Source organism: Triticum dicoccoides, chromosome 2B (assembly GCF_002162155.2).
Source record: "Triticum dicoccoides isolate Atlit2015 ecotype Zavitan chromosome 2B, WEW_v2.0, whole genome shotgun sequence".
Taxonomy (NCBI): Eukaryota; Viridiplantae; Streptophyta; class Magnoliopsida; order Poales; family Poaceae; genus Triticum; species Triticum dicoccoides.
The window spans coordinates 63,080,004-63,095,173 of NC_041383.1; the positions used below are offsets into that span (position 1 = coordinate 63,080,004).

General features: G+C 46.0%; 1 protein-coding gene across 1 annotated transcript; it reads right to left on the minus strand.

Moving 5' to 3' along the window:
- Nucleotides 1-599: 599 nt before the first annotated feature.
- LOC119362156 (IAA-amino acid hydrolase ILR1-like 8) lies at nt 600-4,028 on the minus strand. The gene is made up of 5 exons (XM_037627356.1): nt 3,657-4,028; nt 2,209-2,334; nt 1,557-1,871; nt 1,310-1,438; nt 600-1,203 (listed from the first exon to the last, which is right to left on the minus strand). The coding sequence occupies exons 1-5, from the start codon at nt 4,002-4,004 to the stop codon at nt 838-840; spliced, it is 1,284 nt and encodes a 427-aa protein (XP_037483253.1). The 5' UTR covers nt 4,005-4,028; the 3' UTR covers nt 600-837.
- Nucleotides 4,029-15,170: the final 11,142 nt, after the last annotated feature.

A 15,170-nucleotide genomic window follows, 5' to 3' on the forward strand; every position in this document is an offset into this window, starting at 1 on the left:
TTCGACGAGGACTCTCAGCGATACTACGTGTCTTTTCCGGATGATCAGTAGTGGTGCCTAGTTGGGGTAATCGATTCAGGGCCTTGTCGCATGTTGGGGGTCTTTTCTATTTTGGCGCCGTAGTCGGGCCATGAGTGATTTGTATGATGGATGTTATTTATGTACTCTGATGTGACGTGGCAAGTGTAAGCCAACTATGTTATCTCCCCCTTTTATTATATATTACATGGGATGTTGTAATGATTGCCTGACTTGCGACATTGCTTTCAATGCGGTTATGCCTCTAAGTCGTGCCTCGACACGTGGGAGCTATAGCCGCATCGAGGGCGTTACATCGGCCGGACGGGGCGACGTTGGAATGGGCCGCGTGATCAACGCTAGGTCGTGGGTCCTTTTTTTTCACGCGGCGGGAGGGGGTAGATGCGAACCGGCCGTATCGGCTCGAGCCGTGCGCTCGGCTATACCTTTATGGGCACGCCGCATACGGCACGGGATACGTTAAGCACCATATGCCCAAAATGCGCTTATACGTTAAGCGGGGGTTGTACCGAAGCAAGGCTCCTTGATGAATATACATGCGGGTGTCATGTCTGGTCTCGAAAAAAAATATTCCAAATGTAGAAAATCTTAAACGGCTACACTTATAAATTACTGAACTGTCTTAATAATCATGCATGCTATATATGAATAGTATATCTCCCATAACATACTATACACACATATATAGCTTCCGATCAAGCAAATGGAGACGATTCTGAATATCTAACAGTATACGGACATCAGAGGATTTTCACTCCATAATCCAAGAACGGACCTTCACTCATGCTCGTGTAGTTTTCAGGAGCGATTCAGGTACTCAATGGCAACTGCGGCGTGAAATGCAGCTCCAATAGGAAGAACATCCTCATCGAGGACGAAATGCGGGGAGTGCACCGGACGAACCATATCCATGGTGGTCTCATTGCCTACGCCAATGAAGAAGAATGCGCCCGCCGCTCTCTGCGCGTAGAACGCGAAGTCCTCACCGCCCATGCTCCGAGGAGCCACCTTCACATTAGCTTCCCCGAGCATGGCCTCGGCCACTTCCTTGGAATGGGCATACATCCCCTCATCGTTGACGGTGGCTGGGTAATGCTTTAGTTTCTCCTCCATGAAATCCACAGTGGCTGCGCAGCGGTGCACGGTTGCCTGGGCTTCTACGACCTTCCCGCATCAGGTTGTCAGAACCTCATGTCAAATGGTCGACGAAAAGCATTGACTGGAAACTTGAGATTGGAGAGAATGCATGGGGTGTTATAATGTGTCCTACCTCTTTCACCCTTTTCATTAGATATGACAGTCCTTCATCTGTCATGCTCCGAAAGGTGCCGCCGAACGACGCAGATTCGGGAATTACATTGTAAGCATCACCTCCTCTCAGTTGTGTAACAGACACCACCTGAAAGAAGTAGTACATCATCGACCAAGTTATCACTCATTTCTCAGGGGTTTCATATGCAGATTAATGGTGGCCTGGCCACCTCTGAATATATATGCTAGACATATTAATAACTTACAGCTGACTCGAGTGGATCGGTTTCGCGGGCGACAAGTTGCTGAAGGCTGAGAATGGCGGAGGAAGCAGCAATGACAGGGTCAACGGCATCGTGAGGGTTACCGGCGTGCCCGCCTTTCCCGGTGACAGTTGCGGTGAACCGAGCTGCAGCGGCAAGGAACGGACCTGGCCTGGATGCGACGACCCCTACAGGAAGATGTGGGAAGACATGCAAGCCGAAAATGGCAGAGACATCATCGAGGACACCCTCCTTTAAAATGTAGTAAGCCCCGGCGTAGCCCTCTTCAGCTGGCTGGAACACAAGCTTGACAGTACCCTGAAGGTCAAGCAACAACGACACATATTAAACTGTTTTCTCACTCTCAGTAGTACAAATTTGAATGCACCTCAAAATGAATTATTTTGGATGCACATTATGATACATCATATTATTAAGAATATTAGTTGTATGCTGAACTGACTGAGTTATACTGTTGAGCCCTGGTGCCCACAAGCACTGAAATGGAACTATATAGCAAAATTGTTTGGACTGACAAAAGAGCATTGCTGCTATTTCCAACACAAATATGATGTTACATGTACCGTAATAATCCTCTGAATTTCACCATGTTAAAATTAAGAGTATGATCAGGGCAGTATGTTTTTTTAACTACCTTTAAATCTTCTTTCCGAGATTGAAGTAGCTTGGCAGCTCCTAGAAGCATTGTCACATGGGCATCATGTCCACAAGCATGCATCTTGCCATCTTCGAGGCTCTTGTACTCCCAATCTACCAACTCCTGCCCAAGGACCACCGTACGTAACATTGTCAATCAAATGCCATCACTATTTACTACTCCACTAGTGTAAAAACATTCTTATATTATGGCACAGAGGTAGTGTACAGCAAAGATTATTCTCGGATACAATCTAGGTTCTTGTTGATTGATTTCTGTTTTGTGCAAGCTGCACATAGAACTTGTCGTATTTGGTTGGACCAATGCTTGATGTCGATTGTCTTGCAGCTTACAACATACAATCCAAAACAAAATTTCATATCAAATAGGTTAATTTTCCAGAATACGGGCCAAATACTACCTATAATGGAAAAATATTTGCCATTTCGTCTCATTGTAGGCGCTGGTCTATCCGCTTTGTGTCCCTAAAGCGACATGCTGTGTTTCCTATGTAGTTAGGTTTCATGATATGATGCAGCATAACAAACAAACAATAATTAGTCGGTGACAACAAGAATTTTGTTTGGCTGCCGCGATGGTCACTTGATTGCAGCACACTTGACAGCAAGAGTTTTGATTACTCTATACAAGATAGGTCCTTGTTGATTGAGTTCTGGTTTTTGCAAGCTGCACATAGAACATGCCGTATTTTGATTGGACCAATGATTGATGTTGTGCAGCTACGACCGTACAATCCAAAAAGATCATATCAAGTAGGTTAATATTTTTCATAACCTAATAATTTCCATTTCGCCTTATGTAGCTGCTGATCTATCCACTTTGTGTCACTAAAGCCACAGTCTGTGTTTCCTATGTGGTTAAGTTTCATAATGCAGCACAACAAACAAACAAACAAACAAGCAAACAATAATTAATCGGTGATGGCAATAGTTTTGGTTGGCTGCAGCAGCGATCTTCATGATTGCAACACATTTGATATTTTTCTTAGATAAAACGATGATATTAAACCCACATTGGTGCAAAATCGAAGAAAGAGATGTAGACGTATAACAGAAACTAAGATTCCTGAGCAACCCGTCAGTATCACAAGGTGACCTTTCAGCATCACAAGGACAAAAGAAATTGCAGCACCAGCTAATGGTTCTACAACACTGTGGTTGGAGGATATTCATTTGGATTACAGAATTGCGTGTTAGTTAATTCTCCTTTCATAACAACCATGCATTAGCATTCACACTTATATTCCCAAAATAGAATTAACATTCACATCCTGTCCTAATTACTCTAATTAGTTTTCTGTACTTGTCTTTTCCAAGAAAAAGTATTATGTTGGGATCATACGGGTTCATATAAGGAACAAATAAAGCAGTCATAACAATGGTTAGTGACGACTGACGAGAGAAATGCAGAGTATGACAACCGACCTGCAGGGGGAGCGCGTCCATGTCGGCCCGGAGAGCGACGACAGGCCCGGAGCCGCCGCCTCCGATGATGGTCGCCACGACGCCGGTCTGGGCGACGGGCCAGACATAAGGGATGCCGAGCGCGTCGAGCTCGGCGCGCACGAGCTCGCTTGTGCGGTGCTCTTGGAAGGCCAGCTCCGGGTGCTGGTGGATGCGCCGACGCAGGCCACGCAGCCATGACTCGAACGGAGGCGCACGTGCCGCGCCCAGCAGATCGGCTCCGAGCCGAGTTGTCGCCGATGACGAGGGGATCACGAGGTGTGAGAAGAGGAGGAACAAGGCAACGAGATGAGGCGTAAACCAAGCCATGCGAACGTGACCGAGAACTGCTCGATGCACACAAGACTATTGACTATGACCGTATCACGTGCTATATATAGCTCGCGCGTGGCTTCCGTTGATATTTCCACCGGGAGTATAGGCGCTCTTTGACTCGCCGGTTTTTTATTGCTGTGAAATATTCTTTTACCGGATTTGCTATTTCACATCTAGATGTGAAATAACTATCTCACATCTAAGTCCCTCATCGTTGGATTTGTTTTGTCTTTAAAATTTGTGCACTGATGGTCTGCTGATTTGTTCGAGTTTGATTGTACGATCTGCCGATTTGTAGCGTGCGCTCGCGCAGCCCGCCTACAGCGTGCGAGCGTGGGCTAGCCCATGTGTGCTAGCGTGGGCTAGCCTATTGATGTATTGTCTCCATACACACTGCAGTTGTTGCAGTTTGTACCCCTCAAAAAAAAAAAACTGTTGCAGTTTGTGAGGTTTTTTTTTGTCTTTTTTTCACTTCTTTTTTCTCCACCTTGCGATACTATGATATGTGTATATATTAGATGACGTGTGCATGCATCTCCTTTGTGCGTGTATATACCGTATGATTGTTCATGCATTTTTTTTTCGTTGTTTTGATTCGTATTCATCTCTGCAACGTGTCCACGAAATAGTAAGTCATGTATCGAAATTGTTAAAACTCATATAGATGAGTGTGATGTCTCATCTAAGTTCCAGTCCATTTGATCTGTCTCTATAAATATGCAATTCTTTGATCGGGGTTGTTTTGTCCCGCGCGTCCGGTGTCGCTCGTCTGTTGTTCATTTTACAGCCCATCACACCATGCGTCTTTCTTCTTGGGGCCGTTTTTCGTGGTCTTTCTTTTCTTTGTTGTAGTTGGAGATAAGTGTTGTCTGTATAAGTTGAAGAAACGAGCTGACTGCTGGCTCGTTGGTTGTTTCTTCACTCTCTCTATCCCATTGCTCTTTGTCTAAGGAGTAGAGGCGAACCGACCAAGTTTCGAAACAGTACAATGACGGGCAACAGCCAATTTCTTGTTTTTATTTTTGTTTTTATGTCTAACCCCTAATATGTAAGAACCTTGTGTCTTTTTATTATTGTTGTTCCAGTTGCAAGTCGATCACCGACATGCATTTGGGTCCAAAACGTTTTGATCTTTCCTGCAAGTGTACCCCTAATTGGGTTCGCCTTTTTATTTTTTATTCTAGTTGCAAGTCGACCACCAACATGCAAACTAGAGCTTGTCTCTTTTATTTGTATTGTCGCAATTGCAAGTAAACAACCAAGATGCAACTCGGCCCAACATATTTTTAGATTATGTTGCAAGTGCACCCTTGTCATGCAACTAGTCACTGTCACCATTGCATCTTGTTGTTGTAATTTTCACGTAAACTTTTGATCTCCTGGCGTTGGATGATGTATTTATGTGTCTTCTTGTTATGTTTTGTCTACTTGTCCCTAGCTTTTGTTCTAGGTGCAAGTCCAACCAAACATTGACATGCAATAGAGGTCCCATCTTTTAAACTTTTATTTTTTTTCTCTTTTTTAGTTTTTTAAATCCATGATTTTTAAAATTTTATAAGTACTTTTTTAAATTCACCATTTGATTTATTTTCCATCATTTTCCTGCAAGCTCTACCTTCCGTCTCCCTTGTTGCCTTGTTGTTGTTTGTTTATTGTGTATCCTGTTGTTGGCCTAGGCCTGTTTGACTCCACTTTTGTTAGCCCACAACTCATAACTGGAGTCTGGCTTTTTTTGTCCTAGTTGTAAGTCCACCCTCGACTCGCAACTGCGACCCGTTCTTTTTTTGTCCCATTTGCAAGTCTGCCCTTGACTCGCAACTGGGGTCTGACATTTTTTTGTCCTAGTTGCAAGTCCATCCTCGACTCACAGTTAGGGACCAAACCTTTTTGTTCGAGTTGCAATACCTCCCTTGACTTGTAACTCGGACCTGGCCCTTTTTTGTCCCAGTTGCAATCCACCCTTGAGTCACAGCTAGACCTAACCTTTTTTTCCTGGTTGTAATTGTTGGGGAACGTTGCAGAAAATTAAAATTTTTCCTACGGTTTCACCAAGATCCATCTATGAGTTAATCTAAGCAACGAGTCATGGGAGAGAGATTGCATCTACATACCACTTGTAGATGGCGTGCGGAAGCGTTCAAGGGAACGTGGATGATGGAGTCGTACTCGCCGTGATCCAAATCACCGATGACCAAGTGCTGAACGGACAGCACCTCCGCGTTCAACACATGTACGGAGCGGACGACGTCTCCTCCTTCTTGATCCAGCAAGGGGGAAGGAGAGGTTGAGGAAGAAGGCTCTAGCAGCAGCACGACGGCGTGATGATGGTGGAGAGGCAGTACTCCGACAGGGCTTCGCCAAGCACTCAACGGAGGAGGAGAGGTGTTGGGGAGGGGAGGGGCTGCGCCTTGGATCAGGTGTTCAGCCCTCCCATCGCCCCTCTATTTATAGGGGAAGGGGGAAGGGGGCCGGCCCCCTCTAGATGAGATCTAGAGGGGGGGCGGCGGCCAAGGAGGGGGGCTTGCCCCCCAAGCAAGGGGGGCGCCCCCACTAGGGTTCCCCCCCCAACCCTAGGCGCATGGGCCCAAGGGGGGGGGCGCGCCCAGCCCTCCAGGGGTTGGTTCCCTGCCCCTTGCAGCCCATGAGGCCCTCCGAGAGGGGTGGCCCCTCCCGGTGGACCCTCGGAACCCCTCCGGTGGCCCCGGTACAATACTGATATGCCCCCGAAACTTTCCGGTGTCCGTATGACAACTTCCCATATATAAATCTTCACCTCCGGACCATTCCGGGACTCCTGTGACGTCCGGGATCTCATCCGGGACTCCGAACAACATTCGGTAAGCACATACAAGTCTTCCTAATAACCCTAGCGTCACCGAACCTTAAGTGTGTAGACCCTACGGGTTCGGGAGACATGCAGACATGACCGAGATGGCTCTCCGGTCAATAACCAACAGCGGGATCTGGATACCCATGTTGGCTCCCACATGCTCCTCGATGATCTCATCAGATGAACCACGATGTCGAGGATTCAATGAACCCCGTATACAATTCCCTTTGTCAATCGGTACGTTACATGCCCGAGACTCGATCGTTGGTATCCCAATACCTCGTTCAGTCTCGTTACCGGCAAGTCACTTTACTCGTACCGTAATGCATGATCCCGTGACCAAACACTTGGTCACTTTGAGCTCATTATGATGATGCATTACCGAGTGGGCCCAGAGATACCTCTCCGTCATACGGAGTGACAAATCCCAGTCTCGATCTGTGTCAACCCAACAGACACTTTCGGAGATACCTGTAGTGCACCTTTATAGTCACCCAGTTACGTTGTGACGTTTGGTACACCCAAAGCACTCCTACGGTATCCGGGAGTTACACGATCTCATGGTCTAAGGAAGAGATACTTGACATTGGAAAAGCTCTAGCAAAACGAACTACACGATCTTGTGCTATGCTTAGGATTGGGTCTTGTCCATCACATCATTCTCCTAATGATGTGATCCCGTTGTCAATGACATCTAATGTCCATAGTCAGGAAACCATGACTATCTGTTGACCAACGAGCTAGTCAACTAGAGGCTTACTAGGGACGTATTTGGTCTAAGTATTCACACGTGTATTACGATTTCCGGATAATACAATTATAGCATGAATAAAAGACAATTATCATGAACAAGGAAATATAATAATAATCCTTTTATTATTGCCTCTAGGGCATATTTCCAACAGTCTCCCACTTGCACTAGAGTCAATAATCTAGTTACATTGTGATGAATCAAACACCCATAGAGTTCTGGTGTTGATCATGTTTTGCTCGCGAAAGAGGTTTAGTCAACGGATCTGCGACATTCAGATCCGTATGTACTTTGCAAATATCTATGTCTCCATCTTGAACATTTTCACAGATGGAGTTGAAACGACGCTTGATGTGCCTAGTCTTCTTGTGAAACCTGGGCTCCTTGGCAAGGGCAATAGCTCCAGTGTTGTCACAGAAGAGTTTGATCGGCCCCGACGCATTGGTTATGACTCCTAGATCGGTGATGAACTCCTTCACCCAAATTGCTTCATGCGCTACCTCCGAGGCTGCCATGTGCTCCGCTTCACATGTAGATCCCGCCACGACGCTCTGCTTGCAGCTGCACCAGCTTACTGCTCCACCATTCAACATATACACGTATCAGGTTTGTGACTTAGAGTCATCCAGATCTGTGTCGAAGCTAGCGTCGACATAACCCTTTACGACGAGCTCTTTGTCACCTCCATAAACGAGAAACATGCCATTTGTCCTTTTCAGGTACTTCAGGATATTCTTGACCACTGTCCAGTGTTCCTTGCCGGGATTACTTTGGTACCTTCCTACCAAACTTACGGCAAGGTTTACATCAGGTCTGGTACACAGCATGGCATACATAATAGATCATATGGCTGAGGCATAGGGGATGACGCTCATCTCTTCTTTATCTTTTGCCGTGGTCGGGCATTGAGCCGAGCTCAATCTCACACCTTGCAGTACAGGCAAGAACCCTTTCTTGGACTGATCCATTTTGAACTTCTTCAAAATCTTATCAAGGTATGTGCTTTGTGAAAGACCTATGAGGTGTCTCGATCTATCCCTATAAATCTTGATGCCTAATATGTAAGCAGCTTCTCCAAGGTCCTTCATTGAAAAACACTTATTCAAGTAGGCCTTAATGCTGTCCAAGAATTATATATCATTTCCCATCAAAAGTATGTCATCTACATATAATATGAGAAATGATACAGAGCTCCCACTCACTTTCTTGTAAACGCAGGCTTCTCCATAAGTCTGCATAAACCCAAACGCTTTGATCGTCTCATCAAAGCGAATGTTCCAACTCCGAGATGCTTGCACCAGCCCATAAATGGATCGCTGGAGCTTGCATACTTTGTTAGCATTCTTAGGATCGACAAAACCTTCCGGCTGCATCATATACAGCTCTTCCTTAAGATAACCGTTAAGGAATGCCGTTTTGACGTCCATCTGCCATATCTCATAATCATAGTATGTGGCAATTGCTAACATGATTCGGACGGACTTCAGCTTCGCTACGGGAGAGAAAGTCTCATCGTAGTCAATCCCTTGAACTTGTCGATAACCCTTAGCGACAAGTCAAGCTTTATAGATGGTGACATTACCATCCGCGTCCGTCTTCTTCTTAAAGATCCATTTGTTTTCTATTGCTCGCCGATCATCGGGCAAGTCAGTCAAAGTCCATACTTTGTTTTCATACATGGATTCTATCTCGGATTGCATGGCTTCAAGCCATTTGTTGGAATCTGGGCCCGCCATCGCTTCATCATAGTTCGAAGGTTCACCGTTGTCTAACAACATGATTTCCAGGACAGGGTTGCCATACCACTCTGGTGTGGAACGTGTCCTCGTGGACCTACGAAGTTCAGTAGCAACTTGATCCGAAGTACCTTGATCATCATTAATTTCCTCTCCAGTCGGTGTAGGCACCACAGGAACATTTTCCTGAGCTACACTACTTTCCGGTTCAAGAGGTAGTACTTCATCGAGTTCTACTTTCCTCCCACTTACTCCTTTTGAGAGAAACTCTTTTTCCAGAAAGGATCCGTTCTTGGCAACAAAGATCTTGCCTTCGGATCTAAGGTAGAAGGTATACCCAATGGTTTCCTTAGGGTATCCTATGAAGACGCATTTTTCCGACTTGAGTTTGAGCTTTTCAGGTTGAAGTTTCTTGACATAAGCATCGCATCCCCAAACTTTTAGAAACGACAGCTTAGGTTTCTTCCCAAACCATAATTCATACGGTGTCGTCTCAACGGATTTAGACGATGCCCTATTTAAAGTGAATGTAGCTGTCTCTAGTGCGTATCCCCAAAATGATAGTGGTAAATCGGTAAGAGACATCATAGATCGCACCATATCCAATAGAGTGTGATTACGACATTCAGACACACCGTTACGCTGAGGTGTTCCAGGCGGCGTAAGTTGTGAAACGATTCCATATTTCCTTAAGTGTGTACCAAATTCGTGACTTAAATATTCTCCTCCACGATCTAATCGTAGGAACTTTATCTTTCGGTCACGTTGATTCTCTACCTCATTCTGAAATTCCTTGAACTTTTCTAAGGTCTCAGACTTGTGTTTCATCAAGTAGACATACCCATATCTACTCAAGTCATCAGTGAGAGTGAGAACATAACGATATCCTCCGCGAGCCTCAACGCTCATTGGACTGCACACATCGGTATGTATGATTTCCAATAAGTTGGTTGCTCGCTCCATTGTTCCGGAGAACGGAGTCTTGGTCATTTTACCCATGAGGCATGGTTCGCACATGTCAAATGATTCATAATCGAGAGACTCTAAAAGTCCATCAGTATGGAGCTTCTTCATGCGCTTGACACCTATGTGACCAAGGCGGCAGTGCCACAAGTATGTGGGACTATCGTTATCAACTTTACATCTTTTGGTATTCACACTATGAATATGTGTAACATTACGTTCGAGATTCATTAAGAATAAATCATTGACCATCGGGGCATGACCATAAAACATATCTCTCATATAAATAGAACAACCATTATTCTCGGATTTAAATGAGTAGCCATCTCGCATCAAACGAGATCCAGATACAATGTTCATGCTCAAACTTGGCACTAAATAACAATTATTGAGGTTTAAAACTAATCTCGTAGGTAAATGTAGAGGTAACGTGCCGACGGCGATCACATCGACCTTGGAACCATTCCCAACGCGCATCGTCACCTCGTCCTTCACCAGTCTCCGCTTATTCCGCAGCTCCTGCTGTGAGTTACAAATATGAGCAACGGCACCGGTATCAAATACCCAGGAGTTAAGTATTTGGGGCAGGTCCGCTTCCAGTGACCCTTCCCTTTGCAATAAAAGCACTCAGTCTCAGGTTTGGGTCCATTCTTTGACTTCTTCCCGGCAACTGGCTTACCGGGCGCGGCAACATCTTTGCCGTCCTTCTTGAAGTTCTTCTTACCCTTGCCCTTCTTGAACTTAGTGGTCTTATTGACCATCAACACTTGATGTTCTTTCTTGATTTCAACCTCTGCTGACTTCAGCATTGAGAATACTTCAGGAATGGTCTTCACCATCCCTTGCATATTATAGTTCAACACAAAGCTCTTGTAGCTCGGTGGGAGCGACTGAAGGATTCTGTCAATGACCGCCTCGTCCGGGAGGTTGATCTCCAGCTGGGACAGACGGTTGTGCAACCCAGACATTTTGAGTATGTGCTCACTGACAGAACTGTTTTCCTCCATCTTACAACTATAGAACTTGTCGGAGACTTCATATCTCTCGACCCGGGCATGAGCTTGAAAAACCATTTTCAGCTCCTCGAACATCTCATATGCTCCGTGTCGCTCAAAACGCTTTTGGAGCCCCGGTTCTAAGCTGTAAAGCATGCCGCACTGAACGAGGGAGTAATCATCAGCACGTGACTACCAAGTGTTCATAACGTCTTGGTTTTCTGGGATGGGTCCTTCACCTAGCGGTGTTTCTAGGACATAATGTTTCTTGGCTGCTATGAGGATGATCCTCAGGTTCCGACCCAGTCCGAATAGTTTCTACTATCATCTTTCAGTTTGGTTTTCTCTAGGAACGCGTTGAAGTTCATGTTGACATGAGCGTTGGCCATTTGATCTACAAGACATATTTTGCAAAGACTTTAGACTAAGTTCATGATAATTAAGTTCATCTAATCAAATTATTTAATGAACTCCCACTCAGATTGACATCCCTCTTGTCATCTAAGTGTTACACGATCCGAGTCGACTAGGCCGTGTCCGATCATCACGTGAGACGAACTAGTCATCATCGGTGAACATCTCCATGTTGATCGTATCTTCCATACGACTCATGTTCGACCTTTCGGTCTCTTGTGTTCCGAGGCCATGTCTATACATGCTAGGCTCGTCAAGTTAACCCTAAGTGTTTCTGCATGTGTAAAACTGTCTTACACCCGTTGTATGTGAACGTAAGGATCTATCACACCCGATCATCACGTGGTGCTTCGAAACGACGAACTTTAGCAACGGCGCACAGTTAGGGGGAACACTTTCTTGAAATTATTATAAGGGATCATCTTATTTACTACCGTCGTTCTAAGTAAACAAGATGCATAAACATAATAAACATCACATGCAATTATATAAAGTAGTGACATGATATGGCCAATATCATATAGCTCCTTTGATCTCCATCTTCGGGGCTCCATGATCATCTTCGTCACCGGCATGACACCATGATCTCCATCATCATGATCTCCATCATCGTGTCTTTATGAAGTTGTCACGCCAACGACTACTTCTACTTCTATGGCTAACGCGTTTAGCAATAAAGTAAAGTAATTTACATGGTGTTCTTCAATGACACGCAGGTCATACAAAAATAAAGACAACTCCTATGGCTCCTGCCGGTTGTCATACTCATCGACATGCAAGTCGTGATTCCTATTACAAGAACATGATCTTATACATCACAATATATCATTCATCATTCATCACAACTTCTGGCCATATCACATCACATGACAATTGCTGCAAAAACAAGTTAGACGTCCTCTAATTATTGTTGCATCTTTTACGTGGCTGCAATTGGGTTCTAGCAAGAACGTTTTCTTACCTACAAATAACCACAACGTGATTTTGTCAACTTCTATTTACCCTTCATAAGGACCCTTTTCGTCGAATCCGCTCCAACTAAAGTGAGAGAGACAGACACCCGCTAGCCACCTTATGCAACTAGTGCATGTCAGTCGGTGGAACCTGTCTCACGTAAGTGTACGTGTAAGGTCGGTCCGGGCCGCTTCATCCCACAATACCGCTGAAGCAAGAAAAGACTAGTAGCGGCAAGCAAGTTGACAAGATCTACGCCCACAACAAAATTGTGTTCTACTCATGCAATAGAAAACTACGCATAGACCTAGCTCTGATACCACTGTTGGGGAACGTTGCAGAAAATTAAAAATTTTCCTACGGTTTCACCAAGATCCATCTATGAGTTCATCTAAGCAACGAGTCATGGGAGAGAGATTGCATCTACATACCACTTGTAGATGGCGTGCGGAAGCGTTCAAGGGAACGTGGATGATGGAGTCGTACTCGCCGTGATCCAAATCACCGATGACCAAGTGCTGAACGGACAGCACCTCCGCGTTCAACACACGTACGGAGCGGATGACGTCTCCTCCTTCTTGATCCAGCAAGGGGGAAGTGGAGGTTGAGGAAGAAGGCTCCAGCAGTAGCACGACGGTGTGATGATGGTGGAGAGGCAGTACTCCGACAGGGCTTCGCCAAGCACTCAACGGAGGAGGAGAGGTGTTGGGGAGGGGAGGGGCTGCGCCTTGGATCAGGTGTTCAGCCCTCCCCTCGCCCCTCTATTTATAGGGGAAGGGGGAAGGGGGCCGGCCCCCTTTAGATGAGATCTAGAGGGGGGCGGCGGCCAGGGAGGGGGGCTTGCCCCCCAAGCAAGGGGGGCGCCCCCACTAGGGTTCCCCCCCCCCCAACCCTAGGCGCATGGGCCCAAGGGGGGCGCGCCCAGCCCTCCAGGGGCTGGTTCCCTGCCCCTTGCGGCCCATGAGGCCCTCCGAGAGGGGTGGCCCCTCCCGGTGGACCCCCGGAACCCCTCCGGTGGCCCTGGTACAATACCGATATGCCCCCGAAACTTTCCGGTGTCCGTATGACAACTTCCCATATATAAATCTTCACCTCCGGATCATTCCGGAACTCCTCGTGACGTCCGGGATCTCATCCGGGACTCTGAACAACATTCGGTAATCACATACAAGTCTTCCTAATAACCCTAGCCTCACCGAACCTTAAGTGTGTAGACCCTACGGGTTCGGGAGACATGCAGACATGACCGAGATGGCTCTCCGGTCAATAACCAACAGCGGGATCTGGATACCCATGTTGGCTCCCGCATGCTCCTCGATGATCTCATCGGATGAACCACGATGTCGAGGATTCAATCAACCCCGTATACAATTCCCTTTGTCAATCGGTAGGTTACATGCCCGAGACTCGATCGTCGGTATCTCAATACCTCGTTCAGTCTCATTACCGGCAAGTCACTTTACTCGTACCATAATGCATGATCCCGTGACCAAACACTTGGTCGCTTTGAGCTCATTATGATGATGCCTTACCGAGTGGGCCCAGAGATACCTCTCCGTCATACGGAGTGACAAATCCCAGTCTCGATCCGTGTCAACCCAACAGACACTTTCGGAGATACCTGTAGTGCACCTTTATAGTCACCCAGTTACGTTGTAACGTCTGGTACACCCAAAGCACTCCTACGGTATCCGGGAGTTACACGATCTTATAGTCTAAGGAAGAGATACTTGACATTGGAAAAGCTCTAGCAAAACGAACTACACGATCTTGTGCTATGCTTAGGATTGGGTCTTGTCCATCACATCATTCTCCTAATGATGTGATCCCGTTGTCAACGACATCTAATGTCCATAGTCAAGAAACCATGACTATTTGTTGACCAACGAGCTAGTCAACTAGAGGCTTACTAGGGACGTATTTGGTCTAAGTATTCACACGTGTATTACGATTTCCGGATAATACAATTATAGCATGAATAAAAGACAATTATCATGAACAAGGAAATATAATAATAATCCTTTTATTATTGCCTCTAGGGCATATTTCCAACAGTAATTGCACTCTTAACTCGCAACTGGGTCTTAATATTTTTTGTCCTAATTGCAAGTCCACCCTCGACACACAACTGGGGTCCGGCCTTTTCTTTCTAGTTGAAAGTCCAATTGTGTCCATACCATTTTTGTCCAAGTTGCAAGTCCACTCTCGACGCAAATGGGGCTATATTTTTTTTCCAAGTTGCAAGTCCATCCTCGACTCGCAACTGGTGCCCAACATTTTTTGTCCGAGTTGCAAGTCCATCCTCGACTCGTAACTAGGGCACAACCTGTTTTGTTCGAGTTGCAAGTGCGTCCTCGACTCGCAACTGGGGCCCAACCTTTTTTGTCCGAGTTGCAAGCACACTATCGACTCGCAACTAGGGTCCAGCCTTTTTTGTCCAAATTGCAAGTTCGTCCTCGACTCGCAACTAGGGTCCAGCCTTTTTTGTCCGACTTGCAAGTTCGTCCTCGACTCGCA

What these genes read in the sequence shown, in the direction of transcription:
- LOC119362156 (XM_037627356.1), bottom strand. Translation starts at nt 4,004, where the DNA reads ATGGCTTGGTTTACGCCTCATCTCGTTGCCTTGTTCCTCCTCTTCTCA. An exon ending in TGGACGCGCTCCCCCTGCAG is followed by an intron (nt 2,335 to 3,656) that starts GTCGGTTGTCAT and finishes GTCCTTGGGCAG; the next exon opens with GAGTTGGTAGATTGGGAGTA. An exon ending in TAATGAAAAGGGTGAAAGAG is followed by an intron (nt 1,204 to 1,309) that starts GTAGGACACATT and finishes TGATGCGGGAAG; the next exon opens with GTCGTAGAAGCCCAGGCAAC.